This window comes from Lissotriton helveticus, chromosome 10, assembly GCF_964261635.1.
Source record: "Lissotriton helveticus chromosome 10, aLisHel1.1, whole genome shotgun sequence".
Taxonomy (NCBI): Eukaryota; Metazoa; Chordata; class Amphibia; order Caudata; family Salamandridae; genus Lissotriton; species Lissotriton helveticus.
This window is the reverse complement of record NC_136071.1, coordinates 60,495,126-60,508,826: the sequence shown is the minus strand read 5'-3', so window position 1 is coordinate 60,508,826 and position 13,701 is coordinate 60,495,126. Positions and strand designations below refer to the sequence as shown.

General features: G+C 41.9%; 1 protein-coding gene across 1 annotated transcript in view; it reads right to left on the bottom strand.

The window, feature by feature from the left end:
• Nucleotides 1-11,840, bottom strand: part of LOC144783892 (extracellular calcium-sensing receptor-like) — a 106,128-nt gene extending 94,288 nt beyond the window's left edge. Inside the window, exon 1 of the mRNA XM_078662634.1 lies at nt 11,641-11,840. Within this exon, the coding sequence (XP_078518760.1) occupies nt 11,641-11,840 (200 nt within the window). The remainder of the gene's footprint in view (nt 1-11,640) is intronic.
• Between the last annotated feature and the right edge of the window lie 1,861 nt (nt 11,841-13,701).

Here is a 13,701-nt window from a genome sequence, read left to right as displayed (position 1 = left end):
TCGACGCCAAGGCCGGTTCCCTGAGGTTCCAACGAACGGAGGTTTTACCTGCAGGGATACCGGACGAGGAGGAGGCGGTGCACGACGACGAGATGAGAGCTCCTCTGTTGACAAATAATAAAACACTCGAATCGAGTAGGAAGGTGCCCAGCACAAGGGGGACTGCTAGGGACACAGATACCCAAACAAGAATTACAAGGAGTAAAGCCAGGGGCGCTCACGGTGGAGCCAGTTTAGTGGAGAGACTACAAGACCCAGAGTGCAGTTTGGGGGAAGACAAATCAGAGGAGTCGGACCACCAAACCAGGAAAACAGAATTAAGGAGAGCTGATAAAAGGGGCCAAAACCATCAAAACTATTAAACAGAAAAAGCCGAAAAAGAATAATAAAAGTTTAAAGGACTCCAGGGGCATTATTCCATCACTACGGACCTACTTTAAACCTATACCTCAGGTACTGGCAATTTCACAAGACATGGCAACATCAAAATCCCCAGGCTTACAACAGGAAAAACGTAGGGGAAGGGTATCTCCCTAACCAGAGTTTGTAAGGAACATTATTATCGGCTCCTCTAGAGAGTCGGGCACCTGATCCCAAGTCACCTCTAGATGCCACTCCAGAGAGTCATCCAACATTGCCAGAAGCCAATAGGGCTAGCGAGGCACCTAACCCACAGGAGCAGCGGGAAAATGAAGGGGGGTGCATGAGGCCACTACCTGAAAAAGAAATCGGACAGGAGATAGCAGACCCGGCGCAGGAGGAGACAGGAGTTGGTAGTACCCTCGAGGCCCTTGTTTGCTCCATAACCGCGATGAAGGAAGAAATAAGACACGATTTCACAGTTTCAAAAGCTAATCAGAACGAGATAAGGGCGTCCTGTGACACTCTGGATAGAAAAGTCGATGGACTCTGTGAAAGGACTGAGATATTAGAAAGCTCTGTGGGAGCCCTGACCTCAAATTTAGAATCTGCAAGATCTAAAATTCATACACTCCAAAGAGACGGTGAGAGCATGCGGGAGCGGATTGAAGTGCTGGAAAAGTATTCCAGACGCAATAACATTTGAATCCTAAAGATCCCCGAGGGAAAGGAGGGGGGGGGCCTCAAGAGCTTTATAGTATAATTACTAAAAGACTCTCTCAATTTGGACGAGTCAGATGAAATCCTTGAGAGAGACATACAGCGAATACATCGCGACCCCTTCCGTTTGAACCCAGCAAGAAATAAAACTAGAAAGGTACTAATACATTTTCTCACATATACACTCAAGGAGAACGTATTGAATCTTGCCCTGAAGGCAAAAACAATACAGGGACCAGATTTCTCCTTTGAGATCCGATCAGACCTTTCTAAAACCACTATCGACAGACAGTGGGAGTCAGGGCAGCGCATGGAGAGGTTTAGATCATTAGGAGCCAAAGTTCAAATGAGATTTCCTGCATTCTTACGGATTATGTACAATAATAAGATGCATAATGTCCGCACAATACAAGATGCAGATGAGCTTCTAGAGAGCATAAATAATCACGCTCAGGCTCATAAAGAAAAATGACCCAGTCTCAAGTGGGGAGAAAATAGAGGTGTATAAAGGCCTTAGATGTCCGCCGCTTTAAGGAAAAAAAAAAAGAAAAAGAAAAAAATGAAGAGGAGAAAGGGGGTGTAAAGGAAAAGAAAATAATAAAAAAAATATATATAATAGGGAAGGCAAAAAAAAAAATAATAATTTTTAAAAAAAAAGGAACCCTGAAAAACAAAATATAAAGTGAACTAAGGAAGATAAATAAACAAAATAAAGAAGAGAAGAGATAGAGGAGTATAAAAAAAATAATAATAATAATATATAGCGAAGAGCTAGAGTCCCACCTTTTTACGGTTTCCACGGTTTTACGGTTATACGTCTAAATGGGTTGACAGCTATAAACTTAAATCAGCTCCAAATCAGATTAAATCATTAGCAGCAAGGTTAAAAGAGCATGGCTGCAGCGGGCGTAAAGTTGGCCAGACATCAGGCCAAAGTAAGTAGGGGGGTTTTCCCAGGGGGGTGGAGGGGGGGTGGGAAGAAGGGGAGAAACAGCAAAAAGTCCTCACAAGCCTAATCCAATAAGTATTTTAGCGTGTCCTACTTCTCTAAATCCGTTGCATAACAAATTAACAAATAGTTGCTATCAGTGGAAGAGAAATAATATGCAAGAGGGAGGGATGGACATAACAAAATGACTTCTCTCCAATATTTATCCTGGAATGTCAATGGTCTGAGGGTGAGGGATAGAAGAGAGCGCATCTTACAATACCTGAGAGACTCTCAGGCACAGATCATTGTCCTCCAGGAGTCACACCTACTTAAATCAGAGGCTGATTCTATACTTAAAAAACACAGGTGGATAGATAAGTTTTGCTCCACTGACCACAATGCTAACATTAGGGGGATCATATTCATTTTTAAGAAATCGGCAAAAGCACAAATCCTTGAGTATAAAGAAGATCATACAGGGAGATGGCTAATAGTGAGAGTCTCATTGGCAGGTCAAGTCCTCACCTTGGTGAGACTTCAACATCGTGCTCAAACCTAAGCTTGATAAATCCATATGCTCTAAAACTTGTAGCTCTAGTAAATCGAGGCAAACCCTTATCACAATATTGAAACATCTGAGCCTGATAGATCTGTGGAGAGAAAAAGCTGGCAACAAAATGGGGGTGTCCTTTAGAAATGGCCGTTTTAAGCACAAGTCAAGAATTGACTATGCCTTTTTCAGCTATTCTTTGAAGGACACTTTAGAAACAATAGACTATCTGCCCCCACATCTCTCAGATCATTCTGCATTGGCATTCACATTGCGATCAGACAGTAAGATCAAAGCAAGATCTTGGTCTTTTGACCGGACACTTTTGCTTGAGGATGAAGAGGTCAAGTTTTTGGCAGCAGAGTCCTCAATATTTTTTTATCTAAATTTAAACTCTTCAGTTTTAGCTCTTGTGTGGGAGACTTTCAAAGCCTTTTTGAGAGGCCAGATTACCAACAGAGCCTCTTATAGGCGTAAAATATATAGAGAGAAAGTAGCCAACCTCGAACAGGAAATGAGACTATTAGAACAAAAATTTGATACATCACCGGCAACACCACATTAGCAGAAAAAAAACACAATAGGAAAATATCCTACATGAAAGGATAAACAAAAGGTGGGAGGCAAGCAAGATCTCACAATTTGAATTTGGGGAATCCGCCGGGAAAGTTCTGGCCTGGAAAATAAAATCCGATCAATCTCTTAAATATATTAGAGAGATCCAGGTAGAGGGGGAGGCTACAGCAAGATCTTCCAACTTAGATATAGGTAAAGCATTCTTTGATTTCTTTGGGGCAATCTATAAAGAAGACCTCCCCAATGACCAACATGAAAGGGATAAATGGCTTAAGGAAATCTTGCTCCCTACCCTTTCAACAGTAAATCCTTGGAGATAACAGAGGAAGAGGTGAGGAAAGCAATACGTCAATCTAAAAGAGGGAAAGCTGCGGGTCCAGATGGTCTCCCGGGCGAGATATATGGAGCACTGGAAGAAATTATTGCCCCGTGCTGACAGCCGTATTTAACGATATTTTAATAGATGGAAATCCACGGCCAAAAACATGGGGGGAAGCCACAATCGTGCTTATCCCGAAACCAGGCAAATCGCCCCGGGAATGTGGGTCATATCGACCCATATCGCTGCTCAATAATGACTATAAAATCTTTACAACGATAATATCAACAAGACTGAGCGGCGTTATAGGTGACATAGTACACCAAGACCAGAAAGGTTTCATCAAAGGCCGACAATTATCAGAATTAACACAGGATCTGATAGGTACCATAGACATCGCATCAGCTTTCTCCCTACCCCTGGCCACACTCACTCTAGACGCAACTAAAGCGTGTGACAGGGTCAATTGGCTCTACCTCAGCGATGTGCTTAAAAAATGTAACTTTGGAAGTAGACTATGTAGAGCGATATTCCAACTTTACAGGGCCCCCTCTGCCAGACTACTGGTCAATGGTGTCTTGATGGAAGCCTTCTATATCACCAGAGGCACAAGGCAGGGCTTCCCGCTCTCCCCACTCCTCTTCAACCTATATATTGAGCCATTTTCCCAGGTTCTGCGGGCAGAGGCCAATATTCCATCCTTCAGTTTTGGGGAATGGGAGAAGCGGGTAGCATTATACGCGGACGACATCTTGATTTTCACATCAGATCCAGTAATAACATTTCCGGTAGTCATACAGCGAGCAAAGGAATTTGGGCAAATCTCGGGCTACGAAATTAACTCAAGTAAGACTGAAATTATGGCATGGAACATTTCAGAACTAAACTTGGAGATAAACCTTTCAACCTCCATGCGGTACCTGGGATACAAATCACTCAAGAAGTGGGCAGCATTGAGCAAACCAATATGGACAGAATCCATAGAGAGAGTAAAAAGTTGCTGAGATCCTGGTCACACCTGCCACTCTCCATAACAGGCCGAGTAAATTTAGTTAAAATGTGTATCCTCCCAAAATGTATTTTCGTTTTCAGCGCTATTCCCCTGGCATTTGATCCTAAAATAATTGAAAAAAGTCAACAAGAAATCAACTCATTTATTTGGAACTATAAATCCACCAGACTCGCCTGGAAAAAGCTGAGGAGGAGAAGAGAGAAGGGAGGCCTTGCCTTGCCTGACCTACTACACTATGCCTGGGCCTTCCAGATGTCACACTCTAGAATGCTCCTAAAAATTCCATCTAACATTCCAAACGGGTCAATGTACAGAGCCATGTTAATTGGGGCAAACTTATCAGTAGACGGGTTTTTGTTTAAATTTGCTAGCCAGAAATTTTTCAAAAAAATCTAACTTAAAATACTACAATCATGGGCTAAGACGTGGCTTACCATCAGAAAAAAACTGGGGCTGTCCTACTATTCAAACTTTGCCCCAATTTGGGAATCCCCTGGACTTCCGTTATGCATGAAAGATAGCTTGTCACATACATTAGAACACGCAGGGATAACAAGATGGGGTCAAATATTGAAGGAAGGTTCATTAATTACATGGCATGGGACGAGCTATATGACTATACTGGCCCTGCATTGTCCAGATTTAAGTACCTTCAACTGGAGAGTTGGATGAGAGCCCAGCGTAGTAAAGACAAACATCTGGGGAAAGTACGTTTTTTGGAACAACAGCTAGTAGAAAAACCAGCAGGAAGAAAAGAGATAGCCCTATGGTATTGGCAGATTCTCGAAGAAATTGACGGTGACTTCACCCTCCCGGATCAGCTTTGGGGCTCAGTAACTGGCCTTCACTGTGAGGAGAGATGGCTAAATTATTTTGCCCTTCTACATAAGATTGTAAAACCATCTTGGCTAAAAAGAAATCATCTCTTCTCAGTACATCGGGCATATATCACGCCACTTAAACTTTCCAAATTCCTCCCCGATAAAAAGTGCAATAAATGTAATCTTATGGGGGCATCCGACAACCATATGTTTATGGATTGTCCTGGAATTAGTCAGTTTTGGGAAGAAGTGAAAGCCACGCTAAACTCCATCTTGAATATATCACTCGTGATATCACTACCACTCATCATCTTTGGGTTGGAAGACAATCTTACTGGTAAAGCTAGGTCATTCCTCTTTTACGCTATTTTGCTGGCTAGAAGACAAATCTGCTTGCATTGGACAGAGAAAACAGCCCCATTACACTCAGGATGGCTCACATCGTTCTATGAAACATCTAAGGCAGACCTCAATAGATCATGCACTGAGCGCAATCTGGCATTTTGGGATGTGTTGTCCGAGTGGAGATAGAATCCGTTTTTTTTTTTTTTCCAGGTCCTATGATTATGCCGTAAACACTCCGTGGACTGGGTCTGGCCTCGATACGATATTTGGTCCCAAGGGTTGAAATAAACCTTGATGGAGTCAGCTTAAACACCTCAAATCTCTGGGATTTCTCTTCCACCTCCAATAACTCGAGTTCTGGTACAGGAAAGAGGGCACGAAAACCACTTTTGCTGCAAAGTAAAGGACTCGCTAGGTGGTTGGTATCTCCTATACTGAGGGCATGGCAAATGAGGACAAAAAAAAAAGAAGAAAAAAATATATATTACTTAATTAATGTCCCACCCTATGCCCTTATAAACCCAGTGAACTGTGCCTAGCAAATAACTATGACTATTACTTAATGTATATAATTATTAATCAATGGCATAATTAGTAATACATTAATAAATAATGATTATACTTCAACATATTCCCACCCTACACACCTACAAACCTAGCAACCCACTACGATATTATAAATTACTATTATAATTAAATAAAGACATTATAAATCACTTAACATCATAAACTATATTTAAAAATATTAACAATTATACAAAGAATATTAACCCATTTTTTGCAACTTTATTATTGAAACCATATTTGCAACATTGCCGAGAATTTACAAATTATTTTAGTAGAGACTTAGACCAAAAAACCTATTGGAAGGGTCAGGCTTGCTCACTATCCTACTTTGATTGACACCATGTGAGGTTGGCTGGTATAGTGTTTTTTTGGCGGGGATGTGTTTCATTCTCAGTTTAGTCTTGGCCATTGCCTGTCTTCCTCAGTAAGTCAGTGCTGGGGCAACCCTAGACCTTTGACCCACAGGGAAATTATGTGTGCTAGGCTTAATTGCATATTTTCCTACAGCAAAGTCTGTAGTGTGGTATCAGATACCCCTGTCTCCATGTTTTCCATGTGGCTCCTCCATCCATCACAGCCACTTTTCTCGAGAAACATATTTCGTTTATAAGGTCCAACTTGAGACACTCAGGGCTTTAGTTTCCCTTGTTATAGCTAACATCATGATAATTCTGGCTTCTCTCACCACCACCTGAGGTTGCTATGAGTGTGTTGAATGTGACTTGGTCCTTTTAAGAATGATTGTCCTTGGCTCAGTGGGATGGACACCGCATTTCCTTCACTGTACCTCGTGTATGTGAGGGGACATAGTTGTGACTGTTGGTGCTATTCTGTACTTGTTCACTTTTTGCCAGAAAACCTTCACCACTATTTCCTATGTTGTGAAAACTTTTTAAGGAGTCACTTGCCAATCGGGATACTAGGCTGAAATTGCAAGTCAGAGCTTTAAAACAGTTTTATGTGATTTCATAGAAAATTTACTTAATTGAACACCCCCACTGAGAAATTACTTCACCTAAACCATTTAATGGAAATGGCAGTTCCTATTCATTACAAACCAATTTATAGAATGTTTTTTTTCTAAAGTGTTTTTTACGTGCCTATTTTTTCATTTGAAAATGAGTTGGAAATTAGCTCTCTCTTCTGGATTGTCTTTAGGTTTGATATAGATCCTTTATTAGACATTATGGTTTCTAGAATTTTTACACTCAAAATAAGATATTTTAGCTTTGTTATAATTACATAATGAATATGTACTATTTCTATATTTTTTAACAATCAATTACATGCATTCAAATTTTTAACTATTTTAAATAATGTAATTAAATGTAACATTATTTCCTATTGGTTTTTATTTTACCTCCATTATTTTCTATTGAAAGGTGTCCCAGTACGAGTAGTTTTCCATGTATGGTGTTGGACTTATCAATTGTTTTTAGTAGTAAGTTGCACATACATTTGGTGAATAAGCGAACAGTTGTAAACTTACTCAAAAGTGTAAATTGATAAAAAAGTTATCTTTAACTTAAACTTTTGATTACATGTACACATCTAAGTAAGTTTATTGCTACATTCATTTTTCAATTCAAAACATGGGGCCTAATTGCAATGTTAGGGGAAAGCCTCTGACCAGCTGTCGGATGTTTTCTGCCCAACATAGTTGGCTTTAGAATGACGGCGGTCGGGTAAAACCTGTGGGAGAATTCCAGCATGGTGCTGGCGGGCTCTAGGAGCTTGTCGGTTAGTCGGGAGGCACCATAATCCCCTAATGATGGCGAATCTAGGCTCGGCTCCGCTGTCGGGATTAGGATGGCACTTTCTGCCTACCCTTTCATGGCAATCCACCAGCCATGAAAGGCTGCCGGAAAGTGACTTAGGGGTCCCCTAGCAGGACCGCCTTCCACACTGACCCTCTGTTATGGGACCTGGGGACATAAATGGTGCCCCCAAGGCATCCATGCACCATGTGGCAGGCATCGTAAGTTGCTTGCCATGCGACCATCCTATGTATGGTCACATCCAAATCATTTGCTCAGAACCACCGAAATATGGTCAGGTGGTTCCAGACTGCTACTGGGTTCCAGACCGCCATGGTGTTGCGCGGTTGCAAGTCCACCTGAGATCGTTATTAGGTCCCAAGATATTAAAATCTTTTGTAAATGACTAATACATGTGTTCTTTTTTCTATAGTTTAATATCAAATTGAATGTATTCATATATTCAACAGCGTTATTTCCTATAGGGTTTTTATTTTATTTTCCTTTCTGTCTTATTTTCTATGCAAAGGTGTTGCATTAGCAGTGGTTAGCCATATTGGGTGCGGGACTTACTATTGTTTTTACCTTTTTTAAGAAGTAACTCACACTTGGATTTTTGACAATTTAGTCATGAGAACTGTTGAGAAACCCACAGCATTGCAAAATGTGATATACATTATTGTCTGGACTGTACATGTAGGTGACATTACACAAAACAATACATATAATTACATTGATAAAGAGTTAGAAGGATCATTAGTTCATCTGAATGTTGAGTTCCTACAACAACTCAGGCAATGGCAACAGTAGTGGAGGTCACAGTAGGTGCCATTGACCCTGCCAATACAGATCATGTAGTTGTGAAATTAGCATACTAAAGTTCTGATTATGAGTTTCTCATTCATACATAAACACCTGTTTACCCACAGGTTAGAATTATGAGTCGTTATTTATTTAACAAATGCAATAATTATCAGATGCTTTAAATAGCTCAATCATCGTTAAATATCGGCAGGTCAAAGCTGCAGAAATTTAACAGGGGAAAACCATACAGTAATTACTGTGTCATGTGGATTTTGGTGTGTTAAATAGCAAAATCTGAATGTTATTTCTAAACAACACGTAAGAGGTGGTATTATCTTGCTCGATAAATAAAGTACCCATGGAATCATTGTTTTGTCATGTGTAATAAATACCACCTAAACTTGTAATCAGTCTGGAGGTAAGGTTTTATAATTAAGGCAATTTTTTATTTAGCATTTCCCCCGGTAGGACAGCATAAACTATGCACAGACAGGCCATGGTGGCTGTTCATTATTTTACTGACAATGTACATGCCTTGTGGTAATTACCTTAAGTGTATGGTTGCCTTTGCTCTGAAACTCACCTAGCTAAGTGATAGCATGTTGTGCCAGTTCTGACAGAGCCTCTGCCACATGGGGTGTTTGGACAAAATATTGTGATGCAGAAATATCATTTTAAAGAATGATACGCTTTAAAACAATATTACTTAGCTAGTTTTTAATCCAGTGTCACAGTAAGCAAGGGACCCTCGTCTGGGCATACCCATCCCACTTAGGGTGAAAAGTGCAGCAGCAACAAATGATGGACCGAAAGCAGAATAAATCAAACATTCACCCCTAGTCAAGACCTCTGGGTTAAATCTAAGGGTGGGCGTAGTGTGCGTAATGGGGCTACGCGAAGCTGTGCAGGAAGCTACGCCCACCCACACAGTTCGCGTAGCCTTTCTTGCGAGAAATGCGCATGAGCGGGGGCCCATGCAGGCGCATTTTGCTGGAAGAAGTCAGTGCAAAGCAGAAGAGGGAGCCCCAGGACGCTGCATATCAGGTAATTGCTTTTAATTTACTTTTACACTATTTTAAATTAAAATAGGCATTTAGAAGAGGGCGAGAGGGAGGCGGTGGCGGGCAACTTCACTCCGTCCATGTAGTGTGCGTAGTGTTGCCTACTACTTCAACACCCGCTGCATGCTCCGCAAGATCTACAGGTGGATCCCCACTGAGACAAGAAGAACGGTCACCCAGGCCCTCGTCAGCAGCAGGTTGGACTACGGAAACACCCTCTACGCAGTAGCCCCGGTCAAACTCCTGAAACGGCTTCAACGCATCCAGAACGCCTCTGCACTCCTGAACCTCGTCATCCCTTGCCGCAGCCACATCACACCTCACCTGAGAGACATGCACTGGCTCCCCATCAACTAGAGGATAATCTTCAAGCTCCTCACCCACGCACACAAGGCACTCCACAACACTGGACCAGCGTACCTCAACAGCCAACTCAGATTCTACACCCCCACCCGCTAGCTCCGCTCCCCCTGACCTTGCCCTGGCCACAATCCCCCGCACCGGAAGAGCAACCTCAGGCAGCAGATCGTTCTCCCACCTTGCTGCCAAGACCCGGAACACCCTCCCCATCCACCTACTGCAGACCCAGGTCCTGCTGTCCTTCAGAAGACTCCTCAAGACCTGGCTCTTTGAGCAGTAACAGCATCTGCCACCTCCCAGCGCCTTGAGACCCTCACGGGTAAGTAGTGCGCTTTACAAATGCCATGATTGATTGATTGATTAGCACACACCTATTGCCCATGTGTATGAGTCTTCCATCAACTTGCTTTTGTCAGACAGTCAGCTTTAGTCCTGTACATTCACTGAGGGACTACCTCTCTAGTGATTACTTATCCCACTCTCACAACAATTCTGCACTCGCAGCCCAAGGCATTACTTCCTGGAGCGCAGCTGTAAATTTCCTACTGGCAATTGTTACTCCATACAATGCCATGATGAGTACTCACATCCAGTCAGTCAAAGGTCAACCGCTTCTCAACCGCTAATGGAATGCTTCCACCGACATAGCTGGTTTCTACATGAGCACAACAAGATCAAAAGTTGCTCCCCCTAATTAAAGAGACAAACGTTGGTAGCTAATCAAGCTATTTCAATGACAAGACATGCCATAACATTCTGCAACAATTTTACAATTTTGTGAATAACTTTACTAATAATATTTTTGCTGCTTATACAAAAAGTGAAGACTTGGATATTCAGTGATTAATGTGTAGAAAAATAAGTTCCAGTACCTAAAGCTCTCTTCAGAAGCCCATAGCCGGCACCAATGCATTAAGTACCAAGGCTATGTAGCCTGGAATCTACCTCATGCTTCTTTAATCCTCTACCAGACACTCCCTGCCACTCTATCTCACTCTTACAGGTTTCTGCTTTCTCCCTTTGTGACTTTTTTTACTTTGTCTTTCTTTCCTCATAATGCATTTAGATAAGTACTAGTCTCCAGAAATGCGTTTCAGTAGGTCCTCCCAGTTACCACCAGCTCAAACTAAGCACTACCTTGCTTGAGAACATGTGCTATGGATTCAAGCTCTCCACTTAAAAACAATAAAGTTAGTCTCAGGGTGGGTACATCAATAAGCATTCAAGAATAGCATGGCCCCATGCTTTTGTTCATGGGCAAAGCAGTGCAGTGCACTCTTTGAATTCAGGGCAATATGTAAAGCATTTCATACTCACATTACCTGATAATAACTCAATGCCATAGGAATAAATTTCAACCAAATTTTGCCAAATAACCCCTACAACACATAAACGCTATAAATGGATTCAATTTATTAACGCAGAAAGAATTAAGGTAATAAAGGCACTCTAAATACCTTACACAGTGCCTGGGAGAAGGGGGCTCTGTGAACAAAGACTTGATGGAAGGGTAAACTGTTTCTTCATGAACAGAAGCCAGAATGCCAAATAAGACATCCCCTTCCTTGGAATACATCTCCACGTTCGGTAGTGAGAGTCGACAATTGTGTGGTCGGCCATCAGATGCAGCAGTGGATGCAGTTGCACACAAGACCATTACAATTATCATGCATTTTATATGCATTTCCATGTATGGAACTTCTTGGGAACCACACTGGGCCTTTTACCGAGAGATGATCTTCAAGCTAGAAAAACAAAAAGGTGGTCAGTGTGTGAGGGTAAGATAGTTGCTAAGGTATAAGAACATGCTCCTGGCTATCATAACCTATTGGTTACTGTTCTCAAACTTGACATACAAGACATCACTCAGTAAACCACACCCAACAGCCTAGTGATGGCAATTCATTATTACCATGACATATATTACCATAAACCATTGACTCTTGAGAACCCCATAACCAGGTGTTGAAAGAGGGCAGGTGCCACAAATGAAGAAGTCAGCAGTATGGTAGCTGGTTGCTGTTGATAATTAGATATGCTGTACAAGGCTGTTTACAAGCTATTCAGCAGAATGGCTCCCAGTGAAGCTTCTACTCTGATAAACACCCGTCTGTAACCACTGACCAGCAGTTCAATGATTCCCCAACATTCAATGACCTCATAGGCCTGGTGAGCAAAGCAAAGCATTCATGAAAAAGACAGATAGTTATAACAGAAATTGTATTTTTAGCAAAATTGGACACCATGGGGTTAACATTTTTATTTGGTTAGTTAGTGTCCAAAAAGATTTAATTTGCTGCAATTACATTTCTCATTCCTTTTTTCTTGAGATGACCAGCCCACTATTAGTTTTTATTACATTTTTAAAACAAATTGCATGTTGTAGATTCCTGACTTTGCCTTTCAGTAGTAGCATTGTCTTGTACTCATGGTAAGTTATTCCTGTAACATACAAAACTTGATGGGAGGAATGCTGGCAATTTGTCTATCCACTGGTGATCGCTCAGGGTAGCATCCAAATCCATTGTTCTTTTGCTCACCATGTCACATTCAGTTTGGACCCAGGCATATGCAAATCAGCCTTGAACCTCTCCCTCATGTGAACAGTCCAGCTCGAACTGTCAGACCAGGTTCTCCCAGAACTGGAAACAAGCATCCTGAGACTGGTTTTGGGTTTTCACTCCTCATCAGCAAGGCTAGCCTGAACCCAGTGACACAGTGAGCATGGGACTCACGTCTGGGAATACCCATGCCATTTGAGGCGGTACATGAAGCACACAAAAGATGATGATAGGAATGCTGGCAATGCAACTACTCAATTTTTCTTTTAACACCCTCAGTGGGAAGGATATGCCGAGATGTGAGTCCCCTGCTCACTGCGCTCCTGGATTCAGGCTAGCCAGGCTGATGAGGTGTGATGCCCCAAAACCGGTCCCAGGATACTTTTTCTGGACCTGGCTTGGCAGTTAGGGCTGGACTGTTCCCATGAGGAACAGGGTCAAGACTGATTTGGATATGACTGGATCCATACTGGGGTGGTGTGCTGAGCAAAAGAAGGATGGATTTAACACACATCTTTGTGACAGGGGGTGAGTGATTGCATTTTTCAACATTCATCATTTGTTCCTTTTGCATAAGTTATTTCTGTAGACCTGCTTGTAAGTTTTGCTTCCTAATGTACTTAAAGTCATTATACGATCTTCCATGATACTATTCAAGTTCATTAGTTTTGCGATTACACACGCTCATCTGTGCAAAGTAAGGCTGGCCCAATACGTGTTTGAGTTAAGCCTGATAAGGACATTGTTGGTAGGACTGAGCATGGAGGGTGAATGGATTGGGGAGTTCCCAACTGTCTACCAGCTTCCTGCTATATTGCGTTAGACCAGGTTCATTGAATACAGCAAGGTAGGAAAACATGTGGCAGTTTGGTGAGCATAGCAAAAACACAATTTTAATATGCATGCTAACTTACAGTATAGCATTTTGTTCACCATCACAAATCAGAAACATCTTCC